We start from the raw sequence: 17,173 nt of genomic DNA, 5'->3' as shown, positions 1-17,173 counted from the left end.
CTTTTTTGAATTATTTAAAGATTTTTAATATTCCATTTTATCTCCTATACTGACTGCTTTGGATTGAGTGTCCCCCCAAAAGTTGTCCCCCACTGTGACAGTGTTAAGGGGTGGAAATGCTATTGTGGTAATTGAAAGGTGGGGCCTTGAAGAGGTGATTAGATTGTTGGACCATGCCATAGTGAATGGATTAATAATGTGGCCAGGGGTGTGGTTCTGAGGATTTTAAAAGGAGAGCACATGAGAAGTTAGTCTCTTTCTGCTCCACCATTATTCACAATGTGATACCCTGCCGTCATGGAAGTCACCACCAAGAAAGCCTTCACCAGATGTGTTTCCTGGACTTTGGACTTCCAGCCTCTGAAACTGTAAGCAACAAATTTCGTTTTCTTATAAATTACCCAGTTCTGTGTATCTTGCTATAAGCAACAGAAAGGGACTAAGACAGTGATATACTAGATATATTTCTCTTGTTTTTCTAATGGTTACTATAGGGTTTATAGTATATATGTTCAACTTATCACAACCTACCTTTAGTATTATATAACTATATGTGTAGTATAAAAACCTTACAACATACTTCCATTTCTCCCCTCTTGGCCTTTGTGTTTTTTCTGCTTGTTGTTGGGTGTTGTTTTTTTTTCCCCCCCTGAACTTTTGACCCTGGTGTTATAACACCACACTCTAACCAACTCAGCTAACCAGCCAAACCACCTTTGTGCTGTTGCCATATATTTTACTTCCATATGTTATAAACCCCACAATGCTTTGTTATTGTTTTTGTTTTAAACAATCTTTTAAGTATTTTAAAGGGATTTTAAAAAATAAGGAAAAGTATTTTATATTTATCCACATAATTACTATTTCCAGTGCCTTTTATTTCTTTATAGAGATCCAAATTTTCATCAGGTATCATTATCCCTCTGCCTGAAGGACTTCCTTTAACATTTCTTGTAGTATTAGTCTTCTGATGAATTCTATCAGCTTTTTTATGTCCAAAAAACTGTATTTCACTTTACTTTCAAAAAATGTTCTTGTTGAGTATAGAATTTTGGTTAACAGTTAGTGCTTTTTCTTTTAGTTTTTTAAAGAGGTCATTTCAATGTCTTTTGGTTTGCACGGTTTCAGATGAGAAGTCTGCTGTCATTCCTATTTTTATTCCTGTGTATGTAATATTCACCAGCCAGCTGGTTTTAAGATTTTTCTCTTCATAACTGGTTTACAGCAACTTGATTATAATGTGTTTTGGTATAATTTTCCTTGTGTTTCTTATGCTAGGGACTCATTGAGCACCTTGGATCTGTGGGTTTACAGTTTTAATCAAGTTTAGAAAATTCTCAGACTTTTTTTAAAAATATTTTTTCTTCATCCCCATCTCTCTCCTGTCTTTTTGTGGTTTCAGTAACACATTTTAGGCTGCTTGATGATGTCCCACAGTTCATTGATACTCTGCTCATTTTTTTTTTCAGGTTTTTTCCTCTCTGTGTTTTATTTTGGATAGGTTCTATTGCTCTGTCTTCAGGTTCACTTATCTTTTCTTCTACAGCATCTATTCCACTATTAATCCCATCTAGACATTGAACATTTTTATCTCTATAAGTTCTATTTGGGCCTTTTTTATTTCTTTCATTTCTTTTCTCATTGTGTTTATGCTTTATTCTATCTTCTTGAGCATATGGACTAAATTTATTATAGCCATTTTAATAGCTTTGTCTATTAATTTTATCATCTGTGTTATTTCTGGGTCTGTTTCTATTGATTTTTCTCCTTGTTGTGGGTTATATTTTCTCGCTTCTTTGCATGTCTGTTAATTTTTGTTTTGATGCTATGCTATACATTGTCAATTTTCCATTGTTGGGTGCTAGAATTTATTATTCCTTCAAATGTTTTATGTTATGTTCTGGAATGCATTGAAGTTACTTGGAAACAGTATAATCCTTCTGAAGCTTGTTTTTAAACTTTGTTAGGTGGGTGTGCAACAGTCTTTCATCTAGAACTATTTGGCCCCACTACTAAAGCAATACCCTTCTGAGAAGTTTACCTATGAAGGTCTTTCCATTCTGGCTACTCCTAGCTTGAAGTGAGCTTTGGGAATTTTTCTACCTGCTTCTTTCCAGTGGTTGTTTTCTTATCCTTGGTAGTTTTCTCACATGCATGTGCTAATCAGTATTCAGATAAAAACTCAGAAGAACTGCTTCGTATCTCTGGAGCTCTCTGTTCAGCTCTCCCTTGTGGGACCCTTCCCTGTGAATTCTAATCATCTTGGACTCCTCAAACTGTAAACTCTGTCTCCTCAACTCAGGGAGACCACTCAGATCTTTCTGGTTTCCCCCTTCCTGTACTGTGGTCTAGAAATTCTAACTGGTCAGTAAGATGAGGCCATCGTAGGGCTCACCTTGTTTATCTCCCTTCTTTCAGGGATCACTATTCTGCACTTATTATTTTCCCATATCTGAAAACTGTTGTTTAATAAATTTTGTTTTGTTTTTCAGTTGTTTAAAGCAAGAGGATGAATCTGGTTCCATGACTCCATCATGGCTAGAAATGGAAGTCCTGTACATCTCTCACTTGAAATATGAAAAGTAAACTATGCAAACTTCAATAGAACTCTGTGTTTAGAAGTTTAAAATAAAAAGGAACAAACTTTTTAACTAATTTTAACTAAAATGAAAAGAACACTGAGATCTAACTACATGGCTGAATCCTTTTTTATCTTACTTACACAAAAAATATTACAAAAAAAGAGAATTTAAAGTCCTAGAATTTCAACACAGCAGATTTTCTTTAATCATCCAGTTTATATTCCTTTTGTATATGAGGAAATGAAATCTTAGAGATGTTAAAGAATTGTCAAAAGTCATATTAGCATTGGGCAGAGCTGTAATCAGAACCTAAGTTTCCCAATACACAAGCCACTAAACTGTATTATGTCTATTCTGCCCCAAAATAATTATCCTTTATCAAGTACTATTAAGTACAATGTGTCAATACCTTACAAGCATTATTTTAAACTTTCTGACAACCCTGGTATTATCAGAGAAGACACTGCTATTATCCTCATTTTACAGATAAATAACCTGAAGCTCAAGGTATTTAAATGATCTGTCTAAGGCAGTTCTCAAAGTGTGATCCCCATAACCCTTCTAGGGGATCTGCTGGCTTAGACTATTTTTATAAAAATATTAAGATTTTGGGCTGACCCGTGGCTCACTTGGGAGAATGTGGTGCTCCCTATATAGGGATGGCCAGTTAGTTCACTTGAGAGAGCATGGTGCTTACAACACCAAGTCAGGGGTTAAGATCCCCTTACCAGTCATCTTCAAAAAAAAAAAAAATTAAGATTTTATTTGCATTTTTTACCATGTTGACACTTGCACTAAGGATGCAAAAGCAAAGATGGTAAAACCACTTGCATCACAGCATGAACCAAGGCACTGGCACCAAAGTCTACTCATAACTGCTGTATTTTTCACCATCATGCACTTCCAGTAAAAACACAATCCAGCATCATTTAAGGATGTTCTTAATGAGACAGCCCAAGTTATTAATTCTATTAATTATTGGCCCTTATGTGGAAGCCATTTTATTATTCTAAGTGACAAAATGGGAAATTCACTTAAAAGCACTTCTGCTGCCTCAAGGAAAAGAATGTGTGTGAATGAGTTGCGAGCTGGCCTTGACACTTTTTCATGGAACATTGTTTTTACTTGATAAGACTGACAGACAAACCATGGTTAGTCACATGTGATTATATGATGAACATTTTCTCAAAACTGAACAAAATGAACCTATCACTTCAAAGAAACAATTGACAGTATTTGTTGCCAATGATAAGATGAGCTTTTAGAAAAAACAAATTGGAATTTCATAAAACTTGTATTCTTCGCTGTGAACTTGACAGTTTCTCAGTATTTCAAGACTTCCTGATGAGATTGGTAGAGATATTAACAAATACGATTTTGTGGTATTGTACAGTAAAATGTATCAACATTTGGAATATCTGCTTAACTCAGTAAATAAATATTTTCAGAATGACCAATGCCTGATGCCAAAAAAATCATGCTTTGGTAAAAAATCCATTCAAATAACAAGAGAAGCCAATGGACTTTAATGTGACAGGGTATGAAAAATGTTCACTGATATGGTTTCAAATTCTACACTGCAACTAACCTTTAAGAAACTACCATTTGTCAAGATTGCAGTATCAAAGAATATCCAGAAATTATCTGAAAAGGCTATTAAAGTACTTCTCTGGATTCCACCTGTATAACTGTGTGAGACTGAATTTTCTTCATCTACGTCAACCAAGAAGACATACTGCAAGAGACTGGATACAGAAACAGATGTCAGAATACAGCTGATTTTTATATTAAGCCAGAGAATGAAGAGATTTGTAAAAATGTAAAACAATGTCACTCTTCTCACTACAGTTTTTGGAAAATGGCTTTTTTCATAAAAAATGTTAACATGTAATAGGTTTATTATTGTTACTTTTAAATGAATTAAAGTAAATAATTAAAATAATTAAAGTAAATGAATTAGTAAATAATTGCTTAAATTTTCTGTTTTGATTTTGAATATGGTAAATATCAGTAGCTATAACCCACATAAACAAAAGCTCTGTAGGGTTCTCAATAATTTCTAAGAGCATAGGGTGCTAAGGTCCAAATGTCTGGGAAGTGCTGGTGCTGGATAGCACATCTGAGAAATGATGGAACTGGGTCTCATGTCCACCTACTCCCTAACCTATGTTGTTCCCATGGCACAACATTGCCTCTTTATCCAAAAGTCTCATCACTATTAAAATGGGAAATTGAATTGGGTCTCTTAAAGTTTTATTTGCAATTTTTTTCTTTAATATTTCAGGTTTCTGATGTTTAGATATTTTTCTTCGGTGAAGCACAAGTTTCTTGTCCCTGAAGCTTTATAACTCCACTGGAGAGTCAAGTTCACTCTTTTTTGGCTATAAAATAAAATTAAGCTAGAAGCAACAATTTATTGAGTTTTATATTATATATAAAGCCCAAACAGTCGGGAGCTGTTCTTCATTAGATTACAAAAAACAGAAGTAATTCTGATTATGTGGCTGCAGGCTTATTTTTCATCCCACTAGGGATAAGCCCCAAGAATTAAAGTTGTGTTCTGGGGGGTCCAGCTTTGCTGGGGGACATTCTCAGGAGGAAATCTTGCATGCCCCTCCGCAGCAGCGCATTCTCAGCCACCTCCCTCAGGCTTCTGTGTAGCTTTTCCATCTCCTTGTATTCATTTTTGACATCTACAGAAGAGCAGAAAGCATGCATCAGGAGTTAGTTTCTTTTTCAGAAACATCTCCAGGAAACAGATCCCTCAAGAATGCTGTTATGACCTGGGTCATGTGTCCCAGAATATCATATTGGAGTGGTGTCTGGAGATCACATAGTCCAATCTCCTTGTTTTATAAACAACCTGAATCAAACCAGGTATTTTTCCTCTTACCTGAAGGCTTGTCTCAGCATGGGGGTAAAAAGAAACCCTGGGTAATCAGTGGGCCTCACAAGGCCTACTAAGCCCTCACAGGAGCTTGGTGGAGGAAGATACAAAGCAGATCGTGCATCAAAGCCTCCCCTAAGTCCTCTCCAGGCAGCTCTCTCCTCCCCCACCCACCTGCTCCCCCAGACCCCCTTCCAAGTGAACTTGCTCTCTTTGGTATCTCAGGTTTTCCACCCATGTTCTGTTAATTTTATATGTCAATTTGTTTAGGCCATAGTGCTCAGATATTTGGTCAAACATTAGTCTGGATGTTTCTCTGAGGGGGGTTTTGGATGAGATTTACATTCAAATCGGTGGACCTTGAGTAAAGCAGATTGCACCCCCTTGGTTCATCCCATCAGCTGAAGGCCTGAATGGAACAAAGGCTGCCCTCCCTGAGCAAGAGGGATTCCCCAGCAGACGGCCTGTGGCCTCCACCTCAGCATCGGCTCTGCCTGGTTCCCTAGCAGTTGGCCTTTGGACTGAAACTGCAACTCTTTCTGGAGTCTCCTGCTGGTTGGTCTCCCCTCATGGGAGTTTGGACTCACCAACCCTCCACAAATCTCTTCCTACATCTACACGCACATCCTACTGGTTCTCTTTTTCTGGAGAACACTGACTGGTACAGTTCTCTTTGAAGGGACACTTCAGAATGACCTGGGGGCTGGCTCTGGCATTGCTCCTGCTGCCTTTCCAACCCTGCTTGGCTCTATGTGACTCAGACTAGCCTGCCTGAGCCTGGCCAGCAGTGGGACTCATGCCTTGGGGTTAGAACCCTGTGTCTCTCTGTCTTGCTCCTCATCTGGAGGGCCTCCCTCCTCCTCACTGCCTCTTAAATACTGCCTGTCCTTCAAGGCTCCCCTGAGGCCTCAGCTTGCACGAAGCTTCCCCAGTGTCCCAGCCCTGAGTCGCCACTGTCTTCTGAATTGCTAGAATAACAACCTGGTAGCAGAGCAGGTCCCCTCCCTCAGTTCTTTGCTTAAGTGTCTCATTCCCAGCGAGACCTTCCATGACCATCCAGCCCCCTACCCCCAGCATTCCTGTCCCCTTTCTCTGCTTTACTTCCTAGCCACATATTTTACTTATGATTTGCTTATCGCCTGCCTTCCACCCGCTGGCTGTGAGCTCCAGGAAGGCATGGGTTTTGTGCGTACTGCTCACTGCTGTGTCCTCAGCACCCAGAACATCGCTGGGCACCTAGGAGGTGATTATAATCACTAGCCGAGTGAACACATACCATCCAGTCTCATGATTTACATCTTTACATGTCTCGTCTCACCAACTGGGTAAGACCCTGAGAGCAGGGACTGCCTTTTGAGATCTCTTTATAACCTTGGCACCTGGCACAGTTCCCCTACATGGTGTATATTTGTTGTTGATTGTGAAAGAAAGGAAGTACATGTAAACTATGGCAGGCTCCATTTACATCAAACTTAGGGGAACATTTTGTGTCTGTGAGACCTGGATAGTTAAAAACCTTTCAAAAGCAGGAGTTCCTTAAAGAAGACCAGTTCGATGACCAAAATCTTAAAATCTTAGCTTTCTGTGAAGGCCTAAATAGAAGGTCATGAGGGAGTGTGATAAATTATAATGGGAGGGCATTGTGTCTCCTTCCCTAGAGACCATTAAGAAGGCCAGGTTAGATGTCCATCAAACTAGCCAGCAATGGGGATAACGTCTTCCAGAATGAGACATGAGTGCAGAGCAGATAGGTAGACACCACAGCTATGGCTTTCACTCTGGAAACTGCTCTGACCACGCTCGCCCTGGCATACTTGGCGGCAGCATCAGACCTAGTCCTTTTTTCTAGAAGGCAACTATGCATGTGACTTAAAATTTAAAAGGCACAAAATATACAGAGTTCAGTGTAAGTATCCTGCCGTCCCCCATCTTCTAGCCTCCCAGTTCCCCTCCTTAGAGGCAACCAGTGTCACCAGCTGCTTGGGTATGCCATGGAGATGTTTATGCATATACAAACATATACATATGTGTTTCCTTTCTCTCTGACAAAGGGCAACATACTTTTTCACTTTGCTTTATGTTTTTAACTTTAAAATAAAGTTTGGAGATCATTTCATACCACTACATATAAAGCTGCTTTATTCTGTATAAAGCATGTGTATCTCATTTAATCTAACCAGTGCTCTACTGATAGATATTTCAGTTGTTCCAGTTTTTGATATTATAAACAATGCTACTCTGAATAACCTTATCCATATGCCATTCTGTCCATGTATGAGGATATTTATAGGGTAAATTCCTAGAAGTAGGATTGCTGGGCCAAAGGATATATGTGTTTTTAATTTTGCTAGAAATTTCCCAGTTGCTTTTTGCACCAATTTACACTCTCCAGTTTATACCAGTGGCTCCAGTGAAATGAAAAGGGGGTGGCTGCCTGCAACAGGGCACATGCAGCTAGCACTGCATTCCCAGACTCCTGGTGGATCAAGAGAAACCTTTCTCCACCACCACCAGAAAATAAAAGATTTTTATAGGGAGGTAACTTTTTTTGTTGTTTTTTGGCAGCTGGCTAGTATAGAGATCCAAACCCTTGACCTTGATGTTATAACACCATGCTCTAACTAACTGAGCTAACCAGCCAGCCCATAAGGAGGTATCAACTTACAGGAAAGGCTTTATGAATACAGCAAGGCAGAGTTGTGGATTTGATTTTGCCACTTCCAGCTATGGGACCTTGGGCACATTACCTAATCTGAGTCTCTATTTCTGCATCTGCAAAATGGAGCAATATCATCTGTCTCTGAGTGCTAGGTGAGGATTCCATGAGACAGTGCACACAAGCCTGTGGATAATGCGTGGTCTCCATAGGGCGCTTGGCAAAGGGCGGGGCGGTCCTCATCATGGTCATCATCCCCATTCCTTGTCCTGGAAATTCTTCCTAACTTCATTTCTTCAAATTCAGTGAAGAACAACCACAGCCAGCAGCACAATCGCCTTTCAGGAAAAAGTTTTATGGACTTACCTGCAAGCTCCTTGTAGAGCCCATCCCCCTGGGATGAGGCAAGGGTCAGCATGGTGGCAACACTGCCCTTCACCTTCTCTGTGATTCCACTCTGCAAGACAAGGACAGGCTGTTAGGATGGCACAGCCCAAAGGTAAGTGGATCTTATTAAAGGGACCCGCCCTATCCCCCAGCCAGAGAGGGTTAAGCCTAGGGTTGCCAGAGTCAGGTCCAGGGGCGATCCACATTAGAGGGCACCAAATGGCCCAGGAGTCAACAGGGCAATGTTCCTGTGCAGTCCCCCCATCTTAGTGTCTCCCTTCCTGCCTGTCAAGACTCGTGGGGGACTGCACCTCCAGAGCTGACTAACCCAATCAGGAGCTAATGAAGCTACACGGAGGCCTGTGGGAGGGAACGGCCACTGCAGAGAAGGAAAAGAGGGAGAGGGCTGGCCACTGTCCCACCCCCTTCCTGTGCCTTTAGTCACTGGAGCCTTGTGCGTTGGATATCTGCTCTGTGTCCACACCTTACTAGACATGTCTGGTTCTTCTTCCCAACTGCCCAAGAAATGTCCTCTTGCTGCTCTTAGCCCTCTTATCAACTAAAGCCATTTTCCTCCCTCTTCTGCCCTGTGTCACTTTGAAAAACGCCAGACTCCTTCCGCTAGCCTGGCAGAGTCTGGTTTTGAACCTGGGTTGCCCGACTCCGAATCTCAGGCTTTTTCTTCAACACATCAGACCAAGAGCTCTAGTCTTGAGCTAATACCTTAAGCCATATAGGCCTCAGCCTCCTTGTCTTAAAGATCAGGGAACGGGAGAGCCGCAGTTCCTAACGTAGGAGAAGGAGCCACATCGCTGGAGGGGAAAACACACCAGCAAGCTGCACAACTCATTACGTATCAGAGGCTAATCAGAGGGCTCAACAAAACACAATTCCACTCTTCAACTTATAAGAACATTGTGAAGAGGTCATTTTTTAAAAACCAGTAGATCTTCACAAATTAAATTTGTATAAAAAGAAATTCCATCCATTTTGTAGAACTAAACTATTTTAAACAATTAAAAGTTAACTGGTATTCTTGAAAGAAAAAAAAAAAGGATCAGGGAATGAGATCACTCTGTAGTCTTGCCCAGCTTTAACTTCCTACATTTCTGTGATTTAAGATACATTTGGGGCTGTGTGGTTAGCTCAGTTGGTTACAGCACAGTGTTGTAACACCAAGGTCCAGGGTTCAGATCCCCATAGAGGCCAGTCACCAAAAAAAAAGACACACACACACACACTGATACACTGGTACAGGGCCAATGTACTAATTATTTTTCAGTGGAATTGTTTTCTTGGGCACCTGAAGATCCCGTTTCTGAGTACCCAATGGGGATTTGCTCTGCAGAGTTTGGCCTATTTCCAGCATGTATTTGTAGACTATGACAGTATGTTAAATGGCTGAAACTAAACTGCTACTGGTAAGCAAGATATCTCTTTGCTGATTCCATGGGAAATTACATGCTTTGTATGGTGGAGAAAGGTATTTTCCAAAACCACAGTGGTGAGGGAGGTGAGGAGATTGTGCAGAAGCAGGTGGGAGATGTTTCAAGAAGAAGGTGGTTCAAAGGTGGACTGAAATAGCAACTGGCTGGCTTCCTTGGGTGTTTAGGAGAGAGGGTCAGCTGAGCCTGGACCACGGCAGAAGAATTTGGACCTGGGGTGGGGGGCTGGGGGCACAGCAATGGCTTGGACAAAGACAAAAGATTTCTATGACTTCGGGGGGAGGGAGTGGCAAGCCAAGAGATTCAGAGCTGAGGGTAAACAGTCCAAGAGTACTTGAGAGAAGCAGTTTGTCCCAAGCAAACTATTGGGAACTGTCTTCCGAGGTGGGCAGAATGAGACCTAAATCTACACTAGGTGCTGTAACTGACTGCTCTACAGGAATGCTCCTGACATTTATTTACTGACATCTTATGTAGACAAGACACTTCCCTCATTTAAAAAAATCTGTCTAGGGACTGTGCTAGTGTTGGAGATGCTACAGCCAGGTGACCCGGTCCCCCATCCCAGTGCTGCATCTTGCCAGCTGTGTGGCCTGTGTGTTCTCAGCCTAAAATGAGAACAGTCATAGAGCCTGCTTCACAGACTTGCCAGGGATTAAATGAGCCCTTGTATGTCGTGAGCTGAGCACCCCATCTGGATATTGTTCTACTGATGACTTAGTGGAGAGGCGAGATGCAGAGACAGCCAGACAGCTGCATTTCTGAAGTCACAGTCCCACAAAGGCACCAACATCCCGTGTGCAGCCACGAAGAAAGAACACTGAGTGCCAGTGGCCCCTTCTGCCAGCATCGAGGGCACTTGCTAGGCCCTTCTGGTTCCACTGGGGCCCAGATGCCTTCTTCCCCCATCTGCACCTGCTTGCCCGGCTCCCCCACAAGCCTCCCTGGGCCTGGGGTTCTGACCGTGGGGATGGAATACCTTCAGTTGCTGGAACTGGTGCTGCATCCTCTCCTGAGCCCTTTCAAACATGCCCTCGGCCACCTGCCGGTCCACTCCTCTTCGGAGGACATCCTTCATTCTCTCACATGCTTTTTTGCCAGTGATCTGAGCTGCCTCTGGCAAAAACAATGGCCACCATCACACCCCAGCAAGGCCTTGCTTAGGAAGCTTTGGTGTTGGAAAGAAAAACAAGCAGGCAGCAAACAGAAACATACACACGTGTATATATACTTGCATATACAAAATAACCCCTTCGATAGCTACATAATAACTGTCATTCACAAAATCACAAAATCTAATGAGTAAATTAAGGAGAAGCTTACAAAATCACCCCTCCCCTCAAAACTGGGGCCAGAAAACAAGGAGGAGCCTGACAGTGAGTTCACACATACTTAAAGAAAGGAAGAATGAGAGCCGGATACTGCGTTCCTAGCTCCTCTCCCAAGCCCTTACTCACGTGTAGACTAAGAGGGTCAAGGGCTCAGGATGCAGGAGGACAAGTCCATGGAGGGGTGGAGAGAGTTGCAGAAAAGGAAACAAAAGGAGCCGACAGGAAGACCCCCAAGGGAGTGAAATGCTGCCCCCCAGAGCCCCACCTTCGTAGCAGGGCCTCAGGTCGTTCTGGACAGAGGCGGTGATAGACGAGTAGATCCTCCTCTTCCTTCTGAGTACTTGCCCCTCCAGGCCTCCCAGGATGGCGCTTATCTGAGAAGCCGGGTGGACAGAAGGCCACCTGGGACAACTCCCTCCACAGAAGCAGCCCTGCCTGTGGCCACCCTTCCCCCCTGCCTTACACCATTTACAAATTGTCTCTCAGTTCAGCTAGGCTGAGAGCTTCCCATGGACTGGAGCCTGGAACTCTGTCCTGAGCATCTTCAGGCCCCAAAGTGCTATTCAGGGTGCCTGGCACCTACACACTACTCAGTAAATACGAGTATTATTGAGTTGGACTCAGGCACGGGCAAAGTCCTGGAATTGGCTGTCTTTGGGGGGCCAGGGGAAGCACAAGCTATTTCTCTAGTATCATCATGTGATTTGCGCTGGTCCTGGAAGAAAGTGAGTCAGAGACAAGAGCCTTGAGTCCTCAAAACTAAAAAATGACCCTCAAAAACATGACTGACTTCTTGAAGCTTCACTGCTTTGGGGACTGAGTCATAAAACTGGCAAAAATGAAGCGCATCTAGTGATAATGTGACAAGTAGATGCACCTCTTCGTAGGTCTAAGGATGCTTTGCTGATTCTTCCTGGGTGCTGAGTCAACTTTACAAGTGTGCATGCACTATCAGTTGCGTGGAACAAAGTCTGCCTCAGTGCCCCACACCTCCGTGATGGTCTTAGGACCCTTTGCTCTCCCCCCTCCCATGAGGGTTCATATTTCACAGTCCAGACCCTGCATACTCCGGGGACAAGCAGGGAGGGACAGGCAACATCTCAAACCCACCGGGGAAGAAAGCCACTGCCTGGCCTCACCACCCTCTTCCCTTTGCAAGGAACTTACCTCCTGAATCAGGAAACTTTTTTTGCAGCTGTCATATTTCCAGCCATTTCTCATCCCAATTTCCATCATTTTCTCCTGCAGGGAGTGCTTAAAAGCTTCTATGTGAGGCATCAGAGCTAAGCCAGTGGGATTCCCAGCCCTATAGAAGAAAGCAATGTAAAAGGTAAGAGTGAGTGGTGGCTATTGCAGGGGCTAAAACAAACATTAAACTAGCTGGTGTCCTTTCATTCACTTTTAAGAGAAGAGGGACAAGATGTAACAGTTATCAGATCCCTGGAATGTGCCAGGCCCTAAACATGAAAACCTATGAAGTCAGTGTGGTGGTGCGCATTTTACAGATGAGAAAGTTGAGGTTTAGAGAGGATGACTTATGTGTCCAAGGTCACATAGCTAGTAAGCAACAAAGACAGGCTTTGAACACTGAGCTTCAAGACTCATAGTCTTTCCACCACTAAGGTGTCTCTACTTGAAAGAGTGGGACTTGAACTACACCTTAAAAGACAGGTAAGATTTGGGGAAGTGTGAAAGAGGAATTATTCCCCATGGGATAGCATAGTGAGCCAAGTTTCAGAATATTCCAGGAGGAAGAAGTGGGAGGCTATAGAGGAGAGAATATAGGCTCTAAATCCTAGCTCTCTACCCATGAGCTAGGTGACACTGGGAGAGTTGTACAATTCTGAATCTCAGTTCGTGTGTAAAAAGGCAGAAGCCACTTCACAGGGTTTGGGGGAGCATTTAGTGAGATGGTGCTTGCAAAGTGCTTGTCACGGTGCTCAGTTGCTCTTTGCTACCTGCAGGCTGGCCACAGCAGAGAGCTGGTTCCAGGCAACAGGGCAGGAGAATGTTGCAAAGGCAAGTTGGGGGCAGGTGGGTGTCTTGGGTGCCATCCTAAGGAATTTGGAGTTTTTCTTACAGACTTGTAAACAGGGGTGTGGGGTGGGCGCAGGTGACATAGCAGTATCCAAGTGTTTACAGAAAGGTGGGGGCAGGAGCGGTGGCACTGGGAAGGACACAAGCAAAGGTGGCAGAAAGGTCCAAGCAGCAGCAGGGGGCTGACCAGGTGACATGCCAGTGGGGAAGGGGACGGAGGCTGGGGACGAGCTGCTGCACTTGGGGATTCGAAGCTTTTGTTTCTGCTGATGGAGGAAAGAACCGGAGGTTGGGGAGGATGGCAGGAGGGGTCACTAAGGAGGTACACAAACCTGCAAGCCACGCCATGCTTGTGAGCAGGCAGCATGCCAGAAACACAAAGTGTCCTCAGGGAGCCACGTCCTGCTGCATTCAGGAAAAGCTCTGAAGGCCAGAGGTTTGCTTGAGTCTGCTCCCTCCAGTCAAAATACCCTGCCCCAGGCTCAGATCCCTACGAAAATGTATCCCCTACTGCATGTATGAGATATTTGAAAAATAATGGAAATCATAACATTAGTCTGAAAGCAATATCTCAGTCTGTACTCCAGGTCACTACGGGAAATTTTTAAATAAACCAAACCCTGAGGCTTTTGTGTTTTGCCAAAGACTCAGCTTTCATCATCAAGTTACGAGCTACTCTTTACACTTCAAGGTCCAAAGTGTAAATTCTTAAAGATGAGACTGTAACTCAATGTTCTTCAGATGTCTGTTCACAAAAGCTCAAGATGAAAGATCCTTTACCTAAAAATGCCTCCAAACACAGGGTCAATCTGGTCATAGATGGGCTGGGTGATGGCTTCGTTCAGATCGATTCTTGGCAAAGTCCTGGAGGCATAGATGCCATTTTTCAGACAAACAGCTTTTAGAGTCTGGTGAAAACCTTGGTTTCCTTTACTCCTCTAGATAATCAAACAATAAATGAACAGAATTAGTAGGTGTTAACAAGGTCACAGGATCAGAATTTCATTGCCTTTGGCCAAAGGCTGTTACCAAAAATCACAGGAAAGAGTAGAGACATGATCTTTAAACATATCCTTAAGCTAGACAGGGGGGACGGCAGTCTCGCTTCCAGGCTGGGGGGGTGCCCCTGCCCTGGGCTTCCAAAGCGCCCTGTGCTCACTTTGCTTACAACTCTCTCGTGCAATTTTGTATTTGTTGGTTTGCTCATTTGTCAGGCTGGTCAAGATCTGGCACCTCTCACCCACCTTCATGTCCTCAACATCTGACATCAACTTAAGCAGTGCTTGAGAAATATTTGTTAAATGAGCAATCATTGAATGAATGAATACATGAAGAAATGAATGAAAATGTGCTATGAGCTGACAGTAAGTATATGTCTTGGATTTTCTACATCTGGTCCAAATGTCTTGTACTTTTTGTTAAATATTTAAAGAAATACAGTTTGATTTGTATACCTTGGTGATTGTTTTTCCCAGGGAAATAAATTCATAAATCAGAGGAAAAAGTGTTGAAAAGCTGGAGCTATAAGAGACGTTAATCCATTCTAGCCAGATGGTGATCATTAGTAAAGAGAATAAAGGCACCATTTGCTAAAATTTCAATAGAGGGTTTTGTGATCTTTACTCAATGATACATATTTTAAGGAAATATGTTTTAAGTGAATTGCTGCATAGAATGATACCCTCTTTATATGTGTATATGTGTACTCTTTTCACTTAATATTACAACATGAGCATATCCCCAAATCATTGTAAATACACTCCAAAAAATCATTTTAATAAGCATGGAATATAACATCATATGGATGCAGAATAATTCATTTTACCATTCTGTTACTTTTAGACATTTAGGTTATTTTACTGCGTTAAGTAGTGATAGAATGTTAGTATATAAATGTTTGCCCAAATTTCTGATTACAAAGGAATGTTATTGATCAGACAGGAACACCTTGGGCATGTTTGTTGTCCCAGAGAAAGAAGTCATTGAAGGGCTGATGAGGGAGGGCACAGTGGGTGTGTTGAAGTCCCCATGAAGCCTGAAAAAGGCTCACGTTGCTCCTTCCTTTCACAAGCAAACTGTCTCCACGGGGTGGTCCCCACTTTGTGCCTTCACCTTCTCAGCACCCACTCACTCACTCCTTTTTTGTGATCTGGGTTCTTCAACCATTGGACAGAAACAGTTGTCTTCAGGGTTACTTGGCCATCTATTGCTACAAAACAATCTACCCCAAATGTTGTGGTGTTATGGCTTAAAAAACAGTAAATGTTACTATTATCTCTCACGGATTCAGTGGGTCAGGATGTGGGGGTGGCTTGGCTGGTCACTTCTGGCTCAGGGTTTCTCATGAGGTCTATTCAGGTATGGCTGTGTTATGGTCACATGCACTGGGCTGGAGGATCTGCTTCCAAGGACATGTGGCTGCAAGTTGGTGCTGGAGACTGGCCTCAGGAAGGAGCCCTCAGCTCCTCTCCATGTGGGTCTCTCCACACAGCAGCTTGATGTCAGCACATGGGGGCTGGTTTCCCTCTGAGCAAGTGATCCAAGAGACCACCATGGAGGCCTCTGTGGCCCTTAGTGACTTAGCCTCAGAAGCTACACACCGTCACCTCTGCAGCATTCTGCTAGTCTCAGAGACTAGCCTGGTTCAGTGCAGGGGGAGACTCCACAGGGGTATGAATTCCAGGCAGTGAGGAACCTTGGGTGCCATCTTGGAGGCTGCCCACCACAGTCACCAGTACATACCCACTGACATAGTTTGGATCTATTGTTCCCTCAAAGCTCCTGTGGAAATTTGATCCCCAATGTGGCAATGTCAGAGCTGTTTGGGTCATGGGGGACAGATCCCTCATGAATGGATTAATACCCTCCTGGGGGAGGGTAGTGAGTGAGTTCTTGCTCTATTAGTTCTCATGAGAGCTGGTTGTTTAAAGGACCCTGGCACTGCCCCTCCTTCTCTCTCTGGCTTCCTCTCACTCTGTGATCTTGCACCTGCCATCTGCCTGCCACTTTCCACTATGAGTAGAAGTGGCCTGAGGCCTGTGCCAGATGAAGCTGTCCCAGAATCATGAGCCAGATAAACCTCTTCCTTATAAATTACCCAGTTTCAGGTATTCTGTTATAGCAGCACAAAAGCGGACTAATACACCATAATGGCCAAGTCTAATGGCCATCCACATCCCAATTTTCTTTGGCATCTCAGGAGCATCTGATAATTTCCTTCTTTTTTTTTTTTTTTTTTTTAAATTTTCTTTTGTCGATATACATTGTGGCTGATTATTGCTCCCCATCACCAAAACCTCCCTCCCTCCTCCCTCCCCCCCTCCCCCCCAACAATGTCCTTTCTGTTTGCTTGTCGTATCAACTTCAAGTAATTGTGGTTGTTATATCTTCTCCCCCCCACCCCGGTTTTTTTTTTTTTTTTTTTTTTTTTGTGTGTGTGTGTGTGTGTGTGTGTGTGTGTGTGTGTGTGTGTGTGTGATAATTTCCTTCTTAACAAATTTTCTTGCCTAGGTTTTCTTGTTCGAAAATAAGAAATAAAACATTACTCTAAAAATAAGTATAAAAAATAAGAAAATAGGCCTTACACTATTTCCTTCTCCTACTACCTCTCAGACTAATCCTTCTCCACCCGCTTCCCTGGCTCCTCTTTATTCTTCTGCTCCCTAAATGTGTCCTTTTTATGAGGACATTTCATATCCTTGTCCTCTCTACTTCTTCTCAATTCCATGCACTCCTGTAGGTCCGACTATCAATTCCATGTAGGTGACCTCCAGCCCCACCTCTCTCTAGGGCCCGAAGTCCACACTTCCCTCATTCTATTAGACATTCTACCTGCACTAAACACTAAA

General features: G+C 43.0%; 1 protein-coding gene across 5 annotated transcripts in view; it reads right to left on the bottom strand.

Moving 5' to 3' along the window:
* Positions 1–4,573: 4,573 nt before the first annotated feature.
* Positions 4,574–17,173, bottom strand: part of NUGGC (nuclear GTPase, germinal center associated) — a 54,157-nt gene continuing 41,557 nt past the window's right edge. For all 5 annotated transcript variants that reach the window (XM_063086564.1, XM_063086566.1, XM_063086567.1 and 2 more), the window contains 6 exons: positions 14,106–14,263; positions 12,456–12,594; positions 11,554–11,662; positions 10,937–11,073; positions 8,492–8,582; positions 4,574–5,275 (listed from right to left, as the gene is read on the bottom strand). In XM_063086564.1, coding sequence (XP_062942634.1) covers positions 5,130–5,275; positions 8,492–8,582; positions 10,937–11,073; positions 11,554–11,662; positions 12,456–12,594; positions 14,106–14,263 — 780 coding nt within the window. In that variant the 3' untranslated portion in view covers positions 4,574–5,129. The remainder of the gene's footprint in view (positions 5,276–8,491; positions 8,583–10,936; positions 11,074–11,553; positions 11,663–12,455; positions 12,595–14,105; positions 14,264–17,173) is intronic.

The sequence above is a fragment of the Cynocephalus volans genome, chromosome 2 (assembly GCF_027409185.1).
Source record: "Cynocephalus volans isolate mCynVol1 chromosome 2, mCynVol1.pri, whole genome shotgun sequence".
Lineage (NCBI taxonomy): Eukaryota > Metazoa > Chordata > Mammalia > Dermoptera > Cynocephalidae > Cynocephalus > Cynocephalus volans.
The sequence above is the reverse complement of the archived record's forward strand: the minus strand, read 5'-3'. Positions and strand labels throughout refer to the sequence as shown.